Source organism: Convolutriloba macropyga, chromosome 10 (assembly GCF_964194025.1).
Source record: "Convolutriloba macropyga chromosome 10, txConMacr16.3, whole genome shotgun sequence".
Classification (NCBI taxonomy): Eukaryota; Metazoa; Xenacoelomorpha; order Acoela; family Convolutidae; genus Convolutriloba; species Convolutriloba macropyga.
Window position 1 is genome coordinate 47918506 of NC_134477.1, and position 23675 is coordinate 47942180.

A 23675-nucleotide genomic window follows, 5' to 3' on the forward strand; every position below is an offset into this window, starting at 1 on the left:
CGATGCTCAAAATATTTGTAAAAACAAATTTTGCGATGTTTTGACTTTTTACGAGCTCTTTAGGAACCTAGGACGGTTTGCGCGTGCTTTTTTGCTGTAGGAAATCCTTGAATAAAATGGTTATCTTGTAAGAATCTAGCAAAAAAATGGTTAACTTGTAGGTCTGTTACGGAAAAATAGTTATCTTGTAGGGATCTGGCAGAAAAATGGTTGTCTTGTACGAATTAGCCAGTATCTGCCAGATTCCTACAAGATAACTATCCATTCTTGTCTAGGGTCGACAATAATAATTTCTTTCAAAGCTGTGACTCTCATTTCTTCTCTTTGTCCCAAGAAATGTAATCAAATTGATGAACCTGTTGTTCAACGATAAATATATTTAGGGTGTAATTTATTGAACTTTAATGTTCGTCAATATTGATTGCTTAACGTAAATACAAAAACCAATCGAGTTAGGTTTTGGTTTAAGAATAAGCATTTGAGAATTTACTTAGTCAAAATATGATTTCTATTTTTGCAGCAATATTTCTTCTTTGGGTATCAAAAAGTAACCTGTTAATTATCGAGAATATGATGAGCTCTGCTTCTTCTGATATTTCAAGTAATTATCCAATTATGATGAAAAAGGTGACATCCTTCATTATAAACGGCCATAATTCAGCGCCAAGGTCATTTTATGCACGTTTATTGTACCAACGCGAATACTGCGGAGCTACAGTGATAAGTGACAGATTCGTTCTGACCGCGGGCCACTGTGTTAACCCCGTTAAGCACCACCCCGGGCATCTTAAAATCGAGGTGGGCGATTTCTCGCAGATAAATTCACCCAGAACCCAGTATAGCATAGAACGCATTTATGTTAACCCTCTCTATAATGGACGAGGCGAGATTCCCCATAATGACATTGCTGTTGTCAAAACTCACTTTGAGATTGAAAATGGCAACGAATTAGGAATCCGTTTGTGTGAATTAGAGGAAGCGGCAATTACGGATGATATTGATAAGGAAATAATCGGGTTTTGTGGTATGGGATCATGTGCCACAGATGCAGACCGGTCCGTCCTTCCAAGAATTCTGAAACAGATGATCTTCAAGCGAACTGTAATGAATAAACATATTCGAGATCCAAGATTTCCGGAGCTTTGTCCAGAGGAAATGATTTGTGTTAAACCAGTGATTGAACATGGCAACATTTGCTTTATGGATGATGGGGGGCCTCTTTACAAGTTCCTCTCCAGATCTATGGTTCCAGACTGTCTTTTGGGAATTGCCAGCTTTTCTGTGGCCAGAGATGACACCCCAATGGATGTTTGCAATAATGGAAGTTTCTTTACCAACGTACCTTTATTCAAAGACTGGATTGAATTCCTAATGAACGGTTACATACATTGACCTCCCCAGGTTGAGATCCTCGTTCAAAATTCCCTATGAAAATACCCATCCAGACCATTTTTGTCTGTGAAAATACCCAGGCAGACCAATAATGCTTATGATTCAGACATTGCCTCGTTCAAAATTTTGGTGCGTTCATGTGCTCGTTCAAAAATGCTTATGAAAAGACCTGTCCAGACCAAAATAAGATATGATACAGACTTTGGCTCGTTCAATTTATGAAAAGACTCACAAAGACCAAACAAATTATGATCCAGACTTTGGCTCGCCATTTCCTTTTTGCCCATTTGGGGACCGTTTCTCACGTGCTGTAGATTAAATGTGACTTAATAAGTGTGCTATAAAGACCCTCGATTGTTTTTGCTGCCAGGAAAACTTGAACATTTTGTCTTGTCGTCTTGGACGGCAAAAAGTGCTCGAGAAAGTACAGACTTCGCCGGCTTTGCATATTGAATTTTTTTTCGAGGGCCAGTTTTTTCTTTTTAACTTATGTTTCAATTTAGACGGGGATAGTCGCTTTCTGTTGAATGTAAGTTCTTCTTGTCCACAGTATTTAATTCGTTGCTTAGATCTTCCTTGCTCAAAAATTATTAGGCTCTCAGTTAAAAAAAATTTAAATAATTATTGCTTCAAAATGATTTTAGTTTTGACGCAGCTTTCTTTCATTTGTGGTGTTGCTATTTGCAAACTGTGTTATTTAAGCTTTGTTTCGGTCCATCAAGTTTTTGGAATCCTCATTTTTTGGAATTCAATATGTCTTCTTTTTTAAAATTTATGAAACTCCTTTGTGAGTTCTTTCTTTGACAAATCGCACAAAGCAACCTGCTGGGTTATGCGAGGTGGGAAATTAATCCTACTTCGTGGAAGAAGTTTTGAGCGTTCAGAAAGTACAGACTGCGCTTGCTTTACATCCTAAATTTTTTCCGAAGTCCAGTTTTATGTCGCTTTGTTGGATTTTGTTTGAAAAATATAAGTTACTAGCTGAAAAATCGGAGCATGCTTCACGTTATAATGATTTCTTCTAAACTACTGTGTCAATTTAGACGGTCATAGTCGTTTTTTGTTGAATGTAAATTCTTCTTTTCCAGAGTGTTTAATTTGTTGTCCATTTCGAAAAAAAACTTGGCATGGAGTATCACCAGTGTGATGAGAGTGTAAAGCAAAAAGAATTTTCGGTATAGCTTGCCTAGGAAAAAAGTTAGTTTTTCATCGGAAATTTGCCGATTAGCGAATTTTAAAATTGGTCTTTTTTCATCGGATAAAGGAGTTGTTCAAAGTGAACCAAATTGATATCCCAGACTACCAGAACTATTTAGGTTGTAATGCAGAGAGAATGGTCCGCCTAACTGTCCTAGAAAAAAGTTCGTATTTCAATCGGAAATATCGACTTATTTGCTTTTTCTATTTTCAATAATATAGAAGTTTTATCGGGCCAAGGATTTTTTCAAATCAATCCAAACTTGGTATGTTTAATAATTATTCATTATTATTTGTTTCATGATATAAACTTGTCATTTATAGTTGTCATTTTATAAAGTTGTCTGTTTTGGAGAGAGCTTTTCGAGCCTAGTTTTTTTTTCTAGTGCTCTGCTCAATTCTCTTATAGTTGTTTGTTCGTAACTCTGCCGTAGCCGGTCCCCAGGGAAACACACCCAGAATATACTGAAAAATCTCGAAAGTTGGTTTTTGCAATCAACTTGAGACAGTTTTCCGACAGTACTGCTATAAAAAAGATGTTTAAAAATTGTATTGTGCAGACGTCAGCTCGCCTATGATAAAATTTCTAGCTCGTCTGTGGGGCTGAAGGTGGCTCGTCTATGTTGCAGAAGTGGTGCGACTATGGGATAGTTTTTGGATCGTCTATGTTGCAGAGTTGGTGCGCCCATGGGGCAGTTTTTGGCTCGTCTATGGGGCAGACTTTGGCTCGACCGTAAGTACTGGTGCCTTCATGTTGCTCATTAAAAAATCCTCGTCTGTGTATTTTTGAACGCACCATAACCCCTGTGTGCGTTCAAAAGCGGTCTGCGTCATTACCTCGACCTGGGTCATTACACAGGACAAATTATTACCTCGACCTGGGTCATTGCGCAGCGAAGACAAGAGGGACTGACCACGCCATCGGCAGACTGTGATTTTCAGTAACTGATATTTTGACTTTAAAGGGGAAAAAGAAAACAGACTACCCCTTTATTATATTATATATAGACTTTTAATAGACAGTTGTCCCACTTATTGTTAATTACAAAAGAGAGAAACCTTCAATTCCAAAGACAGATATAGTTACCATGACAATTGGAGCATGGGTTACATGAACAAATAAAGTAACGATGAGTTGGGGAAAACTGATTGATGAATGACTTACGCCAATACCACAATTTACTCTGAGCTTTACCCGTTATTAAAAAAATTAGTGCACGTCTTTGAAAATAAAAACCAATCTTTCGGCAACAAGAAAAAGATCTGAAAAACTCCTCCTGTGCAAAAATGTCTCTTCCTCATTTTATTTTCCTTTTTCCTGTGTTTATTTTCTTTCAGCTTTCTTTCCGTTGTTTCTAAACACGGACAAGGTAAACTTTTGCGTTACGCTATACAATTGAAAAACCAAACTAATTCTGGAAATTCTCATCGTTCAAAATCTGAAAATTTTCTGACACATCATTAGTTAAGCGATGAAAATTGTTAGGCAGCTTTTATGTTAAGAATTCAAACACAGTAGATCTTAGAGAATTCTATCTACCAAGAAATGTGTTGTAGTCTCATAAGCCCTAAATTAGATAATGATTCAATCAAAAGTAGAGATCAGAGGTTACATAAGCTAATTGCAGAACTTAGCAGTAGAACTATTGATTAAAAAAAACTATATTTTCAGCATTGCAAAATGATTGTCTCTGGTATACCTTCAAAGATCTTAAATTAAGCATAAATGAAAAATGGATTGAGCTCGCGTATTCATTGATCACAGTTCTAAAGTTTTCTTTTGGACGTAGCCAATGTTTTATATATTTTTTCCAATTGATATATTGCTTGTGAGGGCATTATCTTTAATTTTTCAACAAAATTTTACTTTTTTGTGTACATTTCTCTTTTTGGATCTTAAACGATAAATATCCTTTCGATCAAAAATTTGGTCTGAAAAATTCGCACATGAACTGAATGGACATAATCGATGTATAATTCTCATTGATATCATAATTCTCATTGATATCATAATTCTCATTGATATCATTGATTCATAAAATTGCAATTTAAAAAACATTGAAAACTGAACTATCATCCGATTTGACCTTTTTCAAAATATCAAACCTTACACGATAATAACTCAATTATGGCGGAAAATTTCATGTGTAAGAACTAGTAGACAGACTCTAAAAAAGGAATATTTTTTAAACTCCCAGCAGAATAGTCTAAAAACTGGGAAAAGGCACTAAATTAAACACATGCAGATACGAAAGTCTGAAAATAAAATGGCTTATTGACTTACAGCTATACTAAAGTGAGTGTAACAAGTCCGTAATTCTCATTTAATTCATGGTTCAGCAAAAGAGAACTTTAAGGCGATAGGCTTCATTCAAATTATTTAACATAGAACCATTCCACGATTCGTCCAGCGTGTTTCACAGATTTTTAACCAGAATCTAGGACTAAATTTTGGTTCTGTAATAATGTGTTAAAATGGTAGAACACGGTACAGAGAAACCAAGTAAACTTTTGCCCTGCAAGTTTCAGTCATCTTTGCATTTACGGACTAAAATTTTGTTGTTGACTTGAAGTTAAGGACAGTTAACTCGCAATTCACTAACAAAACGCAAGTTTCCCTTAAATCACAAAAGCTCCCTAACCTAATAAATTGCGTGACTAAAAGTTGTTTTTATAGACGCATTATTCCAAAACAAAAGTGGTTTTTAAAATCAAAAAAGTCAAAACTTGACACTCTTGAGAAAAAATTTTGCTTGCACTAATTGTATTTTGTATATAGACTATCGTTCATGAGAGCTGTTTTAGAAAAACCAACAGTTCAATAATTAATTGCGTTTTTGTATCGTCCTTAAAGACTCCACTGCTTTTTGCCGAAAATGAGCGCGAAAGACTCGCACAGAGAGAAACTGAGTATAAAATATTTTAAAGAAACAATTCCAGGCATCAGCTCACAAAATGAGAAACAGAAATTGATATTCTTTAAAACTTTGAAAAGTACCCAAAACAACCTGTTCAATTTTACTAGTAACAAGTGACCTCTAGCAATTCAACTAGTGTCAATATGTCAACATAATTTTAACTTACCTATAAAATTTGCAAAAAATATCAACGAAACTTATGCCCAGGAAACGAATGAAAAACTAAAATAGAGAAATGGCATTATTTATTTTCTTACATTATTAATTTTAAAATTTTGTTAAAAACTCCATATTAGTTTTTGCGAGTTCATTTTAATTAAACTAATTGAAACACAAATAGTACATTTTCAGGCAAACAACGGTGCTTATGGACTTTGATCTACAAAACACCATGAATGGTCATTTAGCATTACTGATGAACAACCAGGAAACAAAATTGATCAATATCGGCTGAAACAATTTTAATTCTATTTAATTACGCAAACAAAGAATATACTCTAGTAACAAACACTTCTTCTAACCATTACAATGAGTAAGTTCTATCAACTATTCTCCCGGGAGTTTTGAAAGTCATGCCACATTTAGGAGCAGAATCTTGAAGTGGACATAACTGGAGACAACGGAGTACGACCATTCTTTTTAGCAAAAAGCTCATTTCGGCTGTGAAACAAGCATTTTGGGCGAGAAACAGTGTAACTGTCCCCTAACTTGTGTGAAATTATTTTACCTCAATCAGAGCATTAAGCAAAAAATCAATTTCGTCAAACAAATTTTGTTGTAATTTTTTTTCCAGCAACGTGATGCCGAATCATCCGTCTGATCACAAGTAGCAACCGATCCAAATTATCGTACAATCATCAGTTTGTAACTTTTGTAAACTTCTTCATTTATAAAAACACTACAAGGAGGCTCGGCAATATGCATTCTCACATAATGTTCCGACCTCACTCATCCACATTTATGACTTAATTGTCTGACAAATGAAGAAGTTAAAGATATACACAAATAAATGTTTGTCGACAAATTGGTATTCAATTGGTATTAAATTGGCATTCTCAAAGTGGTGTGATATTATCTCGTCATGGAATTCGGAAATCGAGTTTGTGATTTTATGATAGTAGTTGTTGAAAACTATTTAGTAATTTGTTCACGTGTTAAATTGGATTTTGTCTAAATCAGGTTTGTGATTCACGCACTATAGCATAATTTGCAAAATAGCATTAAGATTTTAAAGTCATGAATCTGAGTGTAGCACAAGTCAGTACCTCCCATCCCTGTTCATAGGTATTTTTTCAAAACATTAATTTTTACAAGAATAAATAATTTATTTAGCTTTACTTTGCAAAAATTAAGCGTTGAAAGTATTTGAGCTTGAACACCTGTTTAAAGTTCATGGTGGCTTCTTAATATTGAGAGTTTTCCTCTTGAAGAAGAAATTACGATGACCTGAGTTATATAGTGCGCATCAACTCGACTCATTAAACAAGCTGCTAGTTTATACCTCATCGCAAGCAATTGAAATCTGTCGTTTACCATAATTTGTCTGAAAACCACAAAAAATGCAAATACAAAAAAAATAATTGAAATCATTAAGAAAGCGGTGCTGCAACAGTTAAAACAATTAGCCATTCATGAACCACATTAAAATTTTTCAATTGCACATGCAACGCCAAATCAGCTACCCCATTAGTGTGACAATGTGGCAGGAAACCAAGGAAACGCAGAAACGGGCAAATATCCAAAAATTACTTGCGTAGTACAAAACAAATATGTAGAAACCCTGAAAACGAGTAGTACCTAAGCCAAAAAACCATTAGCTGAAAATAAAACCATTAAAAAATGGAACCTCTGTAAACCAGAAAATGGAAGTGAACTGTCGCTACAGAGACCAAGCTATAAAATGATAAAAATTGAATAAGCTAAAAAAAATCCACTGAATATTCACCATAAATATTTTCTAAAATTAAAAAATACTATAAGTTGTCAACCTATAGCAAAAAAAAATTAAGTGGCAACTGCTTGGGAAGCCAGTTGTGCCTGCTATTATCAAAACCGAAACATAGAGTGACAAAATAGAACAAATATGGACAGAACACAAATAAAAATATGGACAAAAAATTTCACAAACAATTTATCGAAACAGCAGTGTTGAAGACATTAAAATAACACTTATTTTTTCCATACATATGCGAATGAGACCAATTAGCAAAAAGAACATTTCATTAAACCAAAAATAAGGAATGCTTTTTGTATAATTATTGAGTTAATTCTTTGAAAAAGCGGCAAAACTGGAATTCCAGAAGACTCCTACAGGAAACAAAAGTCACAGTAGACTTTTTTTTGAAGTTGACAAGGTTTGTGACAGCGGACATTAGATCTTTTTTTCCTGCATATTTAAACAAAGGGAGACATAGAACGTACTTGGAGCCATTGTTAATTTTAAACGTCTGAAACTCGAAAAGTTTTTCAAATTCGAAAGAATTTTAACCAATGGACTCCGATAAAACCAACCAACAAGCCTCCCTTAAAAGTGAAAACACTAACATTTTGTTAACAATTTCAACAAATTTTTGCAAAACTGGCAAAAATTTGGTCAAATAAGAACGGAAAATGTGAAGAAAACAACGGAAGTCCGTTAAATGCTCACAAAAATTTAAACCTAGGTTAATCTTTTCACGCATATAATCTATGTAGGATGGGCTCTTCAAATAAACAACTCACAACTCTCTACGGTGAATATATCGATCAGCAAAAGTTCCGAGAAACGAAAAAGCCATTTGAATTCATAGTTCATCCCCCACTAAAGTGAGGCCGGAACAAATATTGAAAACGTTTTTTCTATCAATGTGATGCCGTTTTCTTGGCACTCACACTGCTTTGGCTATTGTTGATCTCAATCACACTACACTTTTTTACAATGAATGTGTAAGACTGAACAGAAACTTCATGTGAAGGCCTGACGTTGCACGAAAATCAGCAACAAATTTTTCACCTGTAGGCCTGAAATTATTTCAAATAGAAAACAAGGGCAATCAAAGTTATGTGGCACAATGTAATTTTGTGTCAACATTAAGAAATCTGAAGAAAAGTAAATATAATTGTATACAAAATATCAAAATATCTTTATTTCGCATTTTGATACATTACATTTAATTTGATTCATGTTCTTGATTGAATGAGCCATCTGATTACCAGTAACAGCCATTACCAATGATCTTCAGATCAAAATTTTAAAAATTTTGTATTTTTCATTTATTTTTTATTGACAACAGCTATTTTGCTATAACTTTCTTAAGTAATGATGGATTTTTGTTAGCTTTAAAGTTGTCGCGAATATTTCTGTGCAACAAAAGGCTGACTAATGTAGCGTCTGAAAAGACTGTTTTTTCTTCAGTGAAGTTTGCACTTTGGGCGTCAATGATAAGCATTTTTCATAGTTTCAAGCGAACTTTTACTGAATTGAGCATGCCAGTTGTTTGGTTCTAGAGATCTGGAAAATGCGCTCGTCAGAATGTCATTTTTAAAAGAATTTTTGGCTATTGTATTTGGCTTTTGAAATTTAAGCAGAATCAACGAGTCAGACGGGTTAAAAAGAGTTTCATAAGTTTAATTACCAGTTTAACATCTAATAGTTTTGTTGATCTTGTTTTTTCATGCATTTTCATTTATTGTATGGCCGAAGCTCGTCAATATAAGATTCTAGTTTTTGGGGATAACAATCTGAATTCGAAAATAAAATGTTGATGGAGATTTTTTAAGAACTATCATTAATATTTGGAAAGGTCTTCGTATTGGTCTCAGTAGTTAGTGGGGGAGGATCCGAGGTTTTTTATATTGAATTTTTTTCCAAATATAAATGACAATCCTCCGTAGAAAATTCTTAGTTCAGAGCTTTTCAGTCCAATTTTTATGGTTTTGAGGGACCACCAGACTACCTACGCAGCAAAATTTAAGGCCGCATGATAATTTTGTTAAGGCAAAAATTAGAGAAATAGCGAATAAAGAAATAGCTGCACACGCTTCAAGTCAATGCAGAAAAATTTAATAGCAATTTTCAAAAGATCTATTGTTTTCTGGTTACTCCAAAATTTTTACCAAGATCTTGAATGATAATTTTCGTAATAATGAGAGTAATTAAACCGCACTCAAAAGACCCATGTATTTATATTTATTGTCCGGAAAAGCATTTTCCAATTAAAAAATCAGGGTTCTGGGCTTTTTTTGAGATTTATGTAGATATTTCAGGTTATAAAGCAAAAAAAAGTTCTGCCTAAGGAAGTTACATTAATTTTGTGTACTTAAACTGTAGAGTATTCGAGTTCTAAGCTTGTTGTAATTAAAAGTACCTTCCAAAACTGATTTAATGGTTAAAATTTTAAATATGTGTTTTTTATTGGCACAAAAGAACAGTAAAGTAGAAAAATTAAGCATAAAAATTTAAGAAAATTCCTCAAACATGAATACCGAAAAAACTTTTACAAATTATATCAAAAGTTTGTTAATTTTCATTTGATTTTAATAGTTGTATACTCTGATAATTAACTAATTTGAGCACTTAATTAGATATCAGATCACAAGTTGTGTATGGTCATAACTATGGCTGATATGAACATTGAAAACAAACAAATTTGTCATTTACTGACGTGTACAAGAGGTTTTCAGCAGTATCAATTAACAGCTGCATCGCCTCTTGACAAAGTTATTCTGTCAAACACCTTCTTTGCCGTTACTTTTCCATGAGTTCAGAGAGTTTCAAAATTCTAGCACCTCTTACATCTATGATGATGATAGACATGATACTGAACCATTTGCTGAAGCTACCGTATATTTCTTATTATATCCAGTCTGGGGTGTACAAATTGTCCAGCGAGTTTTGTTTATTGTAAATACACAAACAAGCATTTAGAGTTTAGTTTGTTTTGTGATGGCAACCTTGAATACAGATTTAATCAAAATATGGATTTAACATTTTCAGCAATCCTACTTTTTTGGATATCAAGTTGTAACTCTTTAACTATAGATGACAGGGTCTTAACACCGAAGACAAACTCAACTGATAATCGCATTGTGACGTCAAATCTAACTTTTCTCATTGTAAGTGGTATCAGTTCAGCTCCAAGGTCATTTTATGCACGTTTACTGTACCGACAAAAATACTGCGGAGCTACAGTTTTGAGTGACAGGTTTGTACTGACGGCTGGTCATTGTCTCCACTCTATAAAACACCTGTCAAAATTACTCAAAATCGAAGTGGGCGATTTTTCTCAGAAAGAGTCACCCCGGACACTTTACAGTATTGAAAGTATTCATGTGAACCCTCTTTATATGGAATACGACCAACTTCCCCATAATGACATAGCATTGATAAAAACAGACGAGGCGATTGAAAATGGCAACGAAATTGCAATTCGTTTATGTGACTTACACGAATCAACAATTACGAAAGATATAGATAAGGAAATAATCGGATTTTGTGGCATGGGCTCGTGCGTTAGAGATAGAACCCGCACGATTCTACCGAATGAATTACAGCAGATGATTTTCAAGCGGACTGTGTTAAATCATCACGTCAAAGATCCAAGATTTCCAGAACCTTGTCCGGAAGATATGATATGTGTTAAACCTGTGATTGAGCATGGCAACATTTGCTTTATGGACGATGGAGGTCCTCTTTACAAGTTCCTCTCCAGATCTATGGTTCCAGACTGCCTTTTGGGAATTGCCAGCTTTTCTGTGTCCAGGGACGACACCCCAATGGAAGTTTGCAATAATGGAAGTTTCTTTACTAACGTACCTTTATTCAAAGATTGGATTGAATTTGTAATGGATGAATACCTACCTTAAGTGAAGTCATGGTAGTTCTATAACTACTTGAGACCATTGATCGAGATCGCCGAGACAAAGTACCCATTTGAGTTCTAATTCAACTAATTTCCTCATTGTCTTTTACCCCTTTCAATCATTTTAACTTATTGGTAAGATCAAAATATTTTTTGCGCGCTCTGCAAAATTTTATTGAATGATACGTTGCTCTCATTCACTCATCTATATAGAAAAATTTTCGAAAGAAAAATTTGTCACAAATATGAGTCATTCGACAACCATTCTGCGTAGATTGAGTGTTGGAATGAAATATGAACTCCAATAACAAAAAAGTAGAAATTTAATCTAAAAACTGCTGAAAAAATGAATATAGCAGATGCCTTGTAGGTCATAATTTTGACGCATCCCAATTTAGGTTTGGGAAAATTTAGCTCATTATTGAATAGCGCCTGATTGGGATGAAGAGAATCCCTTGTAATTTTAAGACTGATGGCCCAGATTATAAAAAATTATGATAAGGTGACAATGATTGATATTGAGTTGTTAGAGCGACAAAAAAACAAACTTTAGTGTTTTATTGAAACAAACAATTTAAAAAGCAGAAAAAAAACTTCCAAAACACTACTGGTTCGTTTCTAATTTCGTTTTTGTGATATATTGCTCACATCAAAACATAGAGTCTAAAATAAAACTTCGATACAAACAAAATTTTCTTACTTGATTTGGTTGAAGTACACTTTTGAATAATGGCTACAAAAATGAACAGAATCGTTGCTTCAAATTTGTACATACCACAAGTTTACGAATGCTCAAAAACCATAAATTTGAGCCATTAGTTCGACATATACATCATGGGGAAAACCTATTGATACGTAAGGTGTAAGTTAACCATTATCAGTTTATCTATATCTAGACGGTTATGTACATTTTCATACTGATAGCGCCTATAAAGAGCTTCGGAATTTACTGTTAGGCCTAATGAAATTCAAAAATTTAAATAACAAAACTCTAGTTACCCGTGCTCGAGATTGCGACAATGGTGTTCAGACCACCGACCAACAAGAAATTTGAGATCCACAGAATGCAAAATCGGCTACTGAGTGGATTATGTCCTTTTTGGCAAAATATTGCGCAGAGACGAAAGAGGACAAGATCAACAATGCTGCTACAATAGTGGAACTACATGTAACTAACCTCTTTGTTTCTATGTGCGGGCAAAATTCAGTTATTAAACTTAGAAGCCTAATGACTCCCAGGGATGTGATAGGCACTCCGTATAAAGACATCAGATCGGCTAATCAAACTCAAGTTTCTCCTCAAAAAAAAAAGAATAATATCGGCAGAAAAAGCTTGAATTCTGTGCGTTGGCCAAAGCGTTGGAGCATCACACGATGTTTTTCTAGGGTGCCTAAGAAAAGAAGCACGGTATTGTGAATTCGAGACACTAAAAACAGTGACTAACCTCGAGTACAGTTGGTTTCAAAAGTTAACTTTGGGTTTCAGAGTCCCTGAGGCAAAATTGAGACTATTAGACAGCATCAAAACTAAATCAATGATGATTTTTTGTAGAATTACAGAAAACATACAGTTCAGAAGTCAAGAAGAGGTTTTTTTGAGTTCTTCAACAGGTAATAAACTGGTTATAGTTAAGAAGGAAGTGAGATACAACTTCAAAAACTCCTTCAGAAAACCGAGTAAAAATTTCACGGATAGTAAAGGCAATGGTCATTTGTGTGAAAGACAAGAGAGGGTCAAAGAGAAACTTGAGACGATTGTATTTGTGGTATGGGCTCGTGCGTTAGAGAAAGAACCCGCACAATTCTACCGAATGAATTACAGCAGATGATTTTTAAGCGGACTGTGTTAAATCATCACGTCAGAAATTCAAGATTTCCAGAACTTTGTCCGGAAGATATGATATGTGTTAAACCCTTGATTGAGCAAGGCAACATTTGCATGATGGACGATGGAGGTCCTGTTTACAAGTTCCTCTCCAGATCTATGGTTCCAGACTGCCTTCTGGGAATTGCCAGCTTTTCTGTGTCCAGAGACGACACCCTAAGGGAAGTTTGAAATAATGGAAGTTTCTTTACTAACGTACCTTTATTCAAAGACTGGATTGAATTTGTAATGGATGAATACCTACCTTAAATGAAGTCATGGTAGTTCTATAACTACTTGAGACCATTGGTCGAGATCGCCAAGTCAAAGTACCCACTTGAGTTCTAATTCAACCTATTTCCTCATTGTCTTTTACCCCTTTAAATCATATTAGCTTATTGCTAAGATCAAAATATTTTTCAAAGGCTTAAAAAAACGAACTTATTTGCGCACTCTGCGAAACTTTATTGAAGGATACGCTGTTCTCATTCACTCATCTACATAGAATATTATTTGAAAGAAAAATTTGTCACAAATATGAGTCATTCAACAACCATTCTGCGTAGATTGAGTGTTGGAATGAAATATGAACTCCAATAACAAATAAGTAAAAATTTAATCTAAAAACTGCTGAAAAAATGAAAATAGCAGATGCCTTGTAGGTCATAATTTTGACGCATCCCAATTTAGGTTTGCGAAACTTTAGATCATTATTTAATAGCGCCTGATTCGGATGAAGAGAATCCCTTGTAATTTCAAGACTGATTGCCCAGATTTAAAAAAAAATTATGATATGCTGACAATGATTGATATTGAGTTGTTAGAGCAACAAAAACACAAACTTTAGTGTTTTATTGAAACAAACAATTTAAAAAGCAGATAAAAACTTCCAAAACACTACTGGTTCGATTCTAGTTTCGTTATTGTGATATATTGCTCACATCAAAACATAGAGTTTAAAATAAAACTTCGATACAAACAAAATTTTCTTACTTGTTTTGGTTGAAGTTCACTTTTGAATAATGGCTACAAACAAAAATGAACAGAATTGTTGCTTCAAATTTGTTCATACCACAAGTTTAATAATGCTCAAAACCATGAATTTGAGCCATTAATTCGACATATACAGCATGGGCAAAACTTGTTGATACGTAAGGTGTAAGTAAACCATTATCAGTTTATCTATATCTAGACGGTTATGTACATTTTCATTCTGATAGCGCCTATAAAAAAATTCGAAATTTTCTGTTAGGCCATTTGAAATTCAAAAATAAAAATAACAAAACTCAAGTTACCCGTGCTCGAGACTGCGACAATGGTGTTCAGACCACTGACCAACAAGAAATTTGGGACCTACAGAATGCAGAATCGGCAACTTCGTGGATTATGTCTTTTTTGGCAAAATATTGCGCAGAGACGAAAGAAAACAAGATCAACAATGATGCTACTATAGTGGACCTACAGGTAACTAAACTCTTTGTTTCTATGTGCGAGCAAAATTCAGTTATTAAACTTAGAGGCCTAATGACTCCTAGGGATGTGATAGGCACTTCGTATAGAGACATCAGATCGGCTATTCAAAATCAAGTTTCTCCTAAAGAAAGAATAATAGCGGCAGAAAAAGCTTAAATTCTGTGCGTTGGCCAAAGCGTTGGAGCATCACACGATGTTTTTCTAGGGTGCCTAAGAAAAGCACGGTATTGTGAATTCGAGACACTAAAAACAGTGACTAACCTCGAGTACGGTTGGTTTAAAAAGTTAACCTTTTGTTTCAGAGTCCCTGAGGCAAAATTAAGACTATTAGACAGCATCAAAACTAAACAAATGATGGTTTTTTGTAAAATTACAAAAAACATACAGTTCAAAAGTCAAGAAGAGGCTTTTTCGAGTTCTATAGCAGGTAATAAAGTGGTTATAGTTAAGGAAGAAATGGGATACAACTTCAAAAACTCCTTCAGAAAACCGAGTGAAAATTTCACGGATAGTAAAGGCAATGGTCATTTGTGTAATAGATGTGGAGTTAAGCCACACAGTAGCAGGCGATGTCCGGCTTTGAACAAAAAATGTGACATCTGTGAAAATGTGCGGTACTTTGCGAAATGATGCCGAAGTAAAAACCAGTTCAAGTCAGGTAAGTCCGACCGGCACAACATCTTCTGCGAGGAACACTGTAATTTGTCTGATCAAAAACCTTTCGACATGGAGAAGGGAATGAAATATACGCGGGAAAATGTGTTTAGTATGTCAGTGACATCAGAGTACATTACGTTGAAAGACCACAACAAAAACAATCCAAGTTGACAGCGGTGCTGATAGTAATGTAATATCATCATTCATCCCGACAGTTTGGTAAGCCTCAGTTAGATGGGAAAATAAGACGTCTTGGGGCCTATGTTGAACATCAACTGACGCTTCAGGGATCACCGACTTTTGATGTTGAGTGGAATGGAAGTAAGTATGGGCAACAACAACGTGCAGTTGGGTAATCGGACAAAGAATTTGGACTACTTGGGAAAGACATTCTACACCAAAATGGAATCAACACAATGTGTGATGGAAAAACACCTGAAGTCAAAAGACACAAAGCTCTTCTGATACTCTTACCGGTAAAACAGCCTATGTTCTGCAAGGCTAGAAACATACCTCCACTTCTACAAGAGAGGGTCAAAGAGAAACTTGAGACGATTGTATTTATGGGCATCCTGGAGCTCGTGCAACCTGGTGAGCTCACGGATGCATTACCAGTACCAGTAGTTTGGCAGCGGTTTGACAAAGTTATTGACGAGGACTATCTTACCCCAGACAAAAAGAACATATTCCATAAACTACATTGAGTCTTTTACATTGGCCAAATTGAGTTACCAGATGAAAAATATCAAATCGAGTAGGCCGACGATTCAAAAAGAAGGATTGCAAACGAATCTTTCGTCGGCTTAGCGAATTTGTAAGAAAGAATGATACCAGATTTTGCTTAAAAATTTTTAATTTGAAGGAAATTCAAAAAATTGACTTCAGATGGGGAATAGAAGAACAAAACGCTTTCAAAAACAAAAGAAGTGAATTATATCCTAACCCACTAGTACAGCCTTTCAGCTTGACGAAAGAAGCGAAGGTCGAGGCTTCTTACGTGAAGGACATCCTATGATCTATGTCTCAAGGAAGTTTTCACAAGCTGAACAAAAATAATCCAACATTCCGCGAGAAGCACTTGCACTCGTCTTTGTGGTCACAAGATTGAAAAAATTTCTGCTCGGAAGGAGGTTCAATCTGCAAATTGACAAAAAAATTTTTTCAAATACCTCCTTGCACCAAACAAGGAAATTCCTAAAAACTGCATCAGTATGAATCACGAGATGGGTAATAGCGCTGATGGGATTCGACATCGACTTGGACAATACAATCGGAGAGCAGATTCACGGCGCTAATGCTTTGAGCAGATTAGACTTCGACGACAGCGATGAAGATGATTGGGTCGGCTCTGCTCTTGACAGTATCTATTCTGTTCCCATCAACCTCGTGACCCAGTCAAAAACCAAAATGGAACTGAGATCGAATCGACTCTTCCGAGATGTCATCATACGAATTAAAATCGGAAACTGGAATCAGTTTTCAGAAGCAAAGAAAGGTTTTGAAAAACAGAAAAACGCCCTAACAATCACCAACGGAACCTTCTTTTGTGGAGCTGTACTTTTCAATCCACCCGAACTAAGACATGTTGTGGTGACCAAAGCTCATGATATCCATCCAGGCAAAAACGCAGCTGAAACAGCAGTCCGAATGATAGCTTGGTGGCCCGGCATTAATCAAGACGTTCTTCGATATATTAGTAATTGTAAAGAATGCCAAGAGCACAAGCCTAAAATGGGGAAAAAAGTATCTGCTTGGCAGGCAGCAGAACTTTGGAAACGACTCCATGTGGATTTAGGTTACGCTAAGGACAAGGGTAGTATCTTAGTCATAGTAGACGCGAAATCAGGTTGGATAGAATCCGTCCAGCGGCAAATAGAGCTTCATTCACAGTGAAGTTGTGCATGGGTCAAATCCTTGCAAGCCACCAAAAATTTGGCATACCAAAAACGTAGTATCAGACGATGGTCCCGAATTTTTTAGCGGTTACCTAAAACAGTGGTGTGAATCACTGGGGATTAAAACGATGGATTCATCCTTCAATTATTCAAGAGCAAATGGACTTACCGAGTGAGCAGTCAAAACAGTGAAACGGGCTATTCAAGCTTGGAGTCCAAATCCTAGTGTGTCGCTTAACGCTTTCCTACAGCAGGCTTTGATGACACATTGAGATTTCCATCAGTCACTGACTTTGATCTTTGAGAACAAGACTTCTTCAAACCAACGAGCAGATCACCAACAGCTCCAACTACCTTCATTTTACTCAAAGGAACGACAACTTTATTCATCCAGCCATAATTCGAAGAAGAAAGTGTTTGTTAATGACAACCAATTTGTGTGGCTGGAACCTGATGATATCAAGACTGAATCTACTGATCATTAATCTACAGGCTCTCAATCTGAGAGCAGTATGAACAATGTAGAATTGGCGTCGTCCAACTCCACAACAGACAAAACTCCAGCAACTGAAGGAGGACAAACTTCAGGGGCCATGAGAACTTCAAGCAGACATAAAAAAAAACAAACAGCAGGACTTTTGAGAAGCTGTCCCTAGCAACTTGCTTTAAAAAGAAGGAGAATGTGATATATCACAAAGATCACAACTTAGAGTGTTAAGTTAAAATTTAAATATAAACAAAAGTTCTTATTTGATGTCTTATTAGGAGTAATTTTATTGAACAATGGCTAATCAAGTCAACCGAATCATCGATTCAAATTTGTTCATACCACATTCTTATCACTGTGCATATACCATAAATTTGAGCATTTAATTCGACCTCCCCACGATTAGTGCTGTCCGTAAACCAACTCGATTATCCTCCCTGTAGATACCAGAGACATGTTCTCAGGTTAGAAGAACAATGTGTTTAGTGCGAAAAAACTGCACAAATACTTGCCATTTACAGCAAGGGGAAAATTTGCTTACACGTAAGTTGTGAATTAACCATTATCAGTTGCTCGTACTTAAGGTGTAAATTAAACATTATCAGTTTATCCTTATCTAGACGGCTCTGTGAACTTTCATACTGGTAGCGACTATATATACCTGTGATTCTTTGTACTGTTAGGCTCTTTTAATTTCAATTATTGAGATAATAAGTATCGTGTTGCTTGTGCTCGAGACCACTACAGTTTTGACCGTTCTTGTTGGCTGCATTTACGGGCCAAAAAAATCAGGTTTTAAAAATTGTTAAAGAAAATCGATTAGAATAAGCACAGTGCATTAACCTCATTTTGTACATACATCGAACACAACGACCTCGAATATGATTTCTGTGATTGTCAAAAAAAAAGCTGTTCAAATATCTCAATCAAACCATTTTTTAATATAATATTCTTTCTAACCTAATGTTTGCAACAATTATCATAAATTGTTACGCAAGAAAAAAGACATCTGTACCTTATCAGAATAAAAGATTAACTGCTTGGACTTCGTTCATATGTATCCTTTAAACGGACCCAAATTTTTCCAAAAATTACACAAGCCCAAGAAGCTTTTAAGAACTGTTCAGCTTCCGCGTTTTGGAAATAGAATTTATCAATTATTAAAGAGTGTTTTCGAGTTGCTCACTTGGATTGATGCCAAGCCAGAGTACAGAAATCCATTTACTGTCACTACTTGATAAAAGAGAATTAAGGCCCGGAAAACTTTTCCAATAAAATTCATTTCGGTTGAAAAAGTTTTGGTTTGCATAACCGAAACAGCGCATGTTCCAACACACGGATTAAGATAACCATCAACCAATTTCAATTTAAAGCTAAATAGAATTTAGTAAAAAAAAATTGTGAACAGATTAAGATGAAAGATATGTAAAGAAGAACAATTTTTATTAAAGAGAACTTTTTGTAAATGAGAATATTCTATTTATACCTTGCTGCATTATCAAAATCACCTCTACCATAAGCTTATTTCAGTTCTCATTTGGAAATAAATGTTCGCAACGCAATTAAACTGATAGGTATAAGATCAAGAGATATTTCAAAACATAAAAACCACGAACTGTTTTACAAGCGTAGAAAAAATTTAATCAGCTAGAGTCCGCTGCTCTCATTAGTTTTTATTCCAAGAAACGTTTTTCACAACCAAATTTTGTCACAAACTTCTGCTTAGACTGATTGATGAAATGAAGTCTGATTTCTAATCACCAAGGAATGTACAAAATCACCAATCAGTCAAAAAGCTGCTAAAAAGAATTTTTCACATGCCTTTTTGTTGATAATGTCGAAGAATTTGGGTTTGAAAACGTTTAACTCAATGTCTAGATTTTTGATTATTAACTAACTGGAATGAAGAGAATCCCTTGTCACAATTTAAAATTGATTACTCAAATAGAAAAAATTAATGTTAGTGATAAAAACCCAAAAGCATTTTTCAAGGCTGCATTCACAGTCCGAAAATAATCAGCTTAAGTTTGTTAAAGGAAGCTGTTTCAAATAAGTACAATTTGATACATCCATTCACAACAAGTTCGAATAAATTTTCCGAAATTTATCAAACAAATTTTTTAAATATTCCAATCGAACCATATTTAAAAAAAATGAATAATGCAAATTTTTATCTTATGGAGAAAACTATACTCAGTTTACATATAAAAGTTAAGAAGTTTGTAATTTATCAGAAAAAATGGTAAAATTATTTTTTTTGTCGTTGGTTCATTTGTAATCTATATATTGACACAACTTTTTCCGATAATTTTGTAAAAATAACTAAAAAATATGATTCTAAAGCACCTTTGTCCAAATATACAGACAGCGTGTACAGACCTAAACAACATACACTAAGTGAGGACTGTAATTAATTCCGCTTCCTGGTTATCCGGAGCTAAAACGTTTGCTTTTGGATCTTTATCCCAATTGCGAAATTTATTCTTGATATATTAAATTCCCCTTTGCTAAACGATGGATTACGCCTAAATTTGTAAAAAAGTAAGCATTTTTATTTGTCGTATAGCAAATAGTATTGCCAATTTTGGTTTTATTGATTTGAGTGCAAATTTTTGCAGTAAATTGGGTTAGCATTATATTTGGCCCTGTCCTATAAAATAGACCTTGAATGTTTAGGCCAATTTCACACAATACTGTTTTCATTTAAAAGTTCACTAAATGAGTCGTCTCGTCTACAACAAATTGAATCAGAATGAACATGTATTTTGTTCCGAGATATAACGTCATGGTTTTTAGGGCTTTTACAATGTGCTTTTTAAACATTTATTGATTATTTCTTAGTTTTGCTTCAATTCGATTCTCCGGTCTTAGTCTTACGCCTTAATCTGAAATGTAAATAGTCTCAATGGATTCCCCAAGAGGTAAAGACTAGCCCTTTTTTGAATTTATTTCAGCCAAATCGTACCTCAACCTCATTTTTGAGCTCCCATCTTCTTTTTATAGCAACGAAAAATTAACCTGTAAACAGTATTTATGTTTTAAGTGAAATTGTCTTAAATTTGATTAGCCAATTTCTTTTCAAGGAAAAAACATTAGCAAAAACATAATACTTGTAAGCAGAATAATTTTTGTTCTGCAAGAAAGAGGATGGGACCTGTCATTACTGTAACTAACCTATAAGCTGGCTGAAATAAGAAAAAGGGAACAACGCTAAAAAACCTGTTTTGAAAGAATTTGAAGGAAAAAACTTTTTCCTCCAAAATCCTAACAGCCAACAATGTCAATTTAATAGATTACATGGGTACAATTATAATATTTCGGAAAACTGATTGGATCTTTGGTTAATGGGTCTAAGTACTAAGAAAACAAAAAACAACAAATGCAACAATAACTCAGTATTTCATTAAAGATTCACAAAAATACTTCCAGTATATGCAGTTTTGTAGGTGTTTTGTTACAATATAATTGCATTAACAACCACAGCTCCCTTTGTTGTTGAAGGAAGGTCCAATTCAACAAACATAATGTTTTGAGTAAATTTTGTACGCCTTTATTGGTTTCCACTTTTCTCATAAATTTTAATTGAGTTTTATCCATATTACATATTCTGATTAATAGCATTTCTAAATGGCTTTGTAAAGAGATATCAAACTTTGTAGTAACTTCTGTTTATAGAACGTCAGTTCTGTTGACTTTACGTTTATTTGCTTCAAAAAATCTATAAACAGCTTTGAAGATTTTAATTTGATTTTTGGTCAATTTTTAACTTAGTTTCATTCAAGACAGGATCCGTTAAGTTTTGCGAATCAGGCTTTAGTCGAACCAGTTTTCTGTTTTAACTGATTTTTTTTATAAATTTGACAGTAAGTTATTACTTTAAAAAATGTGAATTTTGATAATGGTCAAATGTTTTGGTTCCTTTTGTTATCTTTTTTACATTGCCCCTTAAAAACTTTTCACCGGAGGTTGACAATCACAAGCACATTTATTGACAATCACATGAGGCCTAAAAAACACATATAGTCATTTTGTTCAATAAGCTTTGATTTCAACGTCCTCAGCACTTTGAATTTTCTGAATTTTATTTTAAAATTTTGAGTTTTGTTAGTTGTTGTTGATAGCTGATAGCCTTATGAAATGGTCTCATCAGTGGCAGGTCCCAATGAAATCTCTTGAATGTACATGTGAAGTAAATGAAAGAAATTTTGGGTGAAATTGATGACCGTGACTTCCGAAAGTATTTGGTGTAAAAATTTCCATGGATATTTGAATTTTGTCCTATTTTGTTATTGTTTTAGACTTATTGTTAACTAAACTCAATAAGGACAGATCCCATTAGCTTTGTGGTGAATAAAAACAAATGAGTTTGATTAGCGCAGCTTTATTCCGATACTTCATTGTTGCCAGGCGTTTTTTTCTGAAACAAATAAAGACTGAATTTTCACCGTAATTAGATTTCTTTGTTTCTTTTTGCTGTTTTGACCTCTCGTAATCTCATTAATAGCAAGCAGTTCTCTATAGTCCAAGAAAAAGCCAAGATTTTATTTAGAAAATTTAGTTGTTTGCATGTTTTTACTTTTTTTTAATTAGTTGTTTGATTTAAAAAAATTTGTACCCATGCCCACACAATGTGAATTTTTGGAAACTTTGTTTCTCGACAATAAAGTCCAAATGTGTATGAGCGGCGTCGGAATGCTACATCTGAACGCACATTTCTGAGCCTCATGTTGTTATAGGACACAGATATAGTGGAAGAGAAAAAAGTAAGTTAGTACAGAATTCAGTTTTTGCGGAGAAATTCTAATTGATAATTTCAATCAATTTTTGTTTTTTCTCGAAAATTTTTTTATCAGTTGGTTTCGAAATTCCGTGAACTTTGTGTGATATACTGTGCTTAGCTTTCTTAAGAATTTAGGCTCACAAATATATAATGGAGCGTAAAATTCTCAGGATTTTTGAGTCTTCTTCTATTTTATATGTACTAAACCAAGTCAGTCTGTCAAAAATCATCAACAAATCCGAGAATTGAAAATCTTTGGAAACCATTTGCAACAAACAGATTTCACCAATAATCCAGGGAGAAATATCAGTAAAAAGTTTACTAGAAAACCTAGAACTTCTGATGTAAAACTGGATAATATTTTTGGCAACCTACTACTTTATCAAATTAATCATTTAATTTTGAGGCTTTGTGGACAGTAACAGTAACACATCAAGTTTTTTACTTTGCACGATAGTTGTTCACAATTTAGGAAGACGTTTTGACAGCTGGCATTATTGATGAAAATGCGCGGATTTTTTTTTACTCGTGCTCTTGGATAATTTGTTGCCAATGTCCACGCTCCTGAAAATAATAACAAAATTATACAAAGAATTTGAAAGCAAAAAAGTTGCACATTTTTCGTTTTTGGAAGAAATTTAAAAAATATCTTGGAACTCATACAAGGTCATATAAAACACTGACTGATGTCAAAGCTTCCCGCATAATGTATTCAGAGGTCATTTGAATTTAATATAATGTAGGTGCAGTCCACACTGAAACAATAACTTTGGATTTGATACGTATCTAAAAAAGATTTTTAAAAAATTAATGGCAGAAAATGGTATTTTTCTATTGAATGTCCATTTATTGGAACAAACTGGCTTCAGAGAAAATGAAAAGGCTAGTCATATATATATATATATATATATATATATATATATATATATATATATATATATATGTGTGTGTGTGTGTTTTTCAATTAGCCCACAATTTTGCGTTTCAATTAGCACACTTTTGAGAAGGGAAATCAATTTTCTACAAAAAGAAATTAAAAGGGCATTAAAACGTTCAAATGAAAGTCTAAACAGAACGCTAATTGACGCAGCAAAAACAGCAGCAAAAGAATAAAGGGTTCCGGAGAGCAACTAAAATACTCACAACCGATCAACAACAGCCAAGCAGATCAG

At 34.3% G+C, this 23675-nt stretch overlaps 2 protein-coding genes across 3 annotated transcripts; both read left to right on the plus strand.

Annotated features, from left to right (window-relative positions):
- Window positions 1-570: 570 nt before the first annotated feature.
- LOC142348049 (myeloblastin-like) lies at window positions 571-1392 on the plus strand. Its single transcript, XM_075399216.1, has one exon. The coding sequence runs from the start codon at window positions 571-573 to the stop codon at window positions 1390-1392; it is 822 nt and encodes a 273-aa protein (XP_075255331.1).
- Window positions 1393-6017: 4625 nt separating this feature from the next.
- On the plus strand, window positions 6018-11399 carry LOC142348623 (myeloblastin-like). Of its 2 annotated transcripts, none has more exons than XM_075400032.1 (2): window positions 6018-6039; window positions 10528-11399. In XM_075400032.1, exons 1-2 carry the CDS (start codon window positions 6036-6038, stop codon window positions 11349-11351), a joined length of 828 nt encoding a protein of 275 aa, XP_075256147.1. In that variant the 5' UTR covers window positions 6018-6035; the 3' UTR covers window positions 11352-11399. The 2 variants fall into 2 exon arrangements, 1 of the variants encoding a protein (XP_075256147.1); XR_012760756.1 differs by lacking the exon at window positions 6018-6039 and adding an exon at window positions 6597-6686 and having other exon boundaries at window positions 10528-10612.
- The last annotated feature ends 12276 nt before the right edge of the window (window positions 11400-23675 follow it).

What these genes read in the sequence shown, in the direction of transcription:
- LOC142348049 (XM_075399216.1), top strand. Translation starts at nt 571, where the DNA reads ATGATGAGCTCTGCTTCTTCTGATATTTCAAGTAATTATCCAATTATG.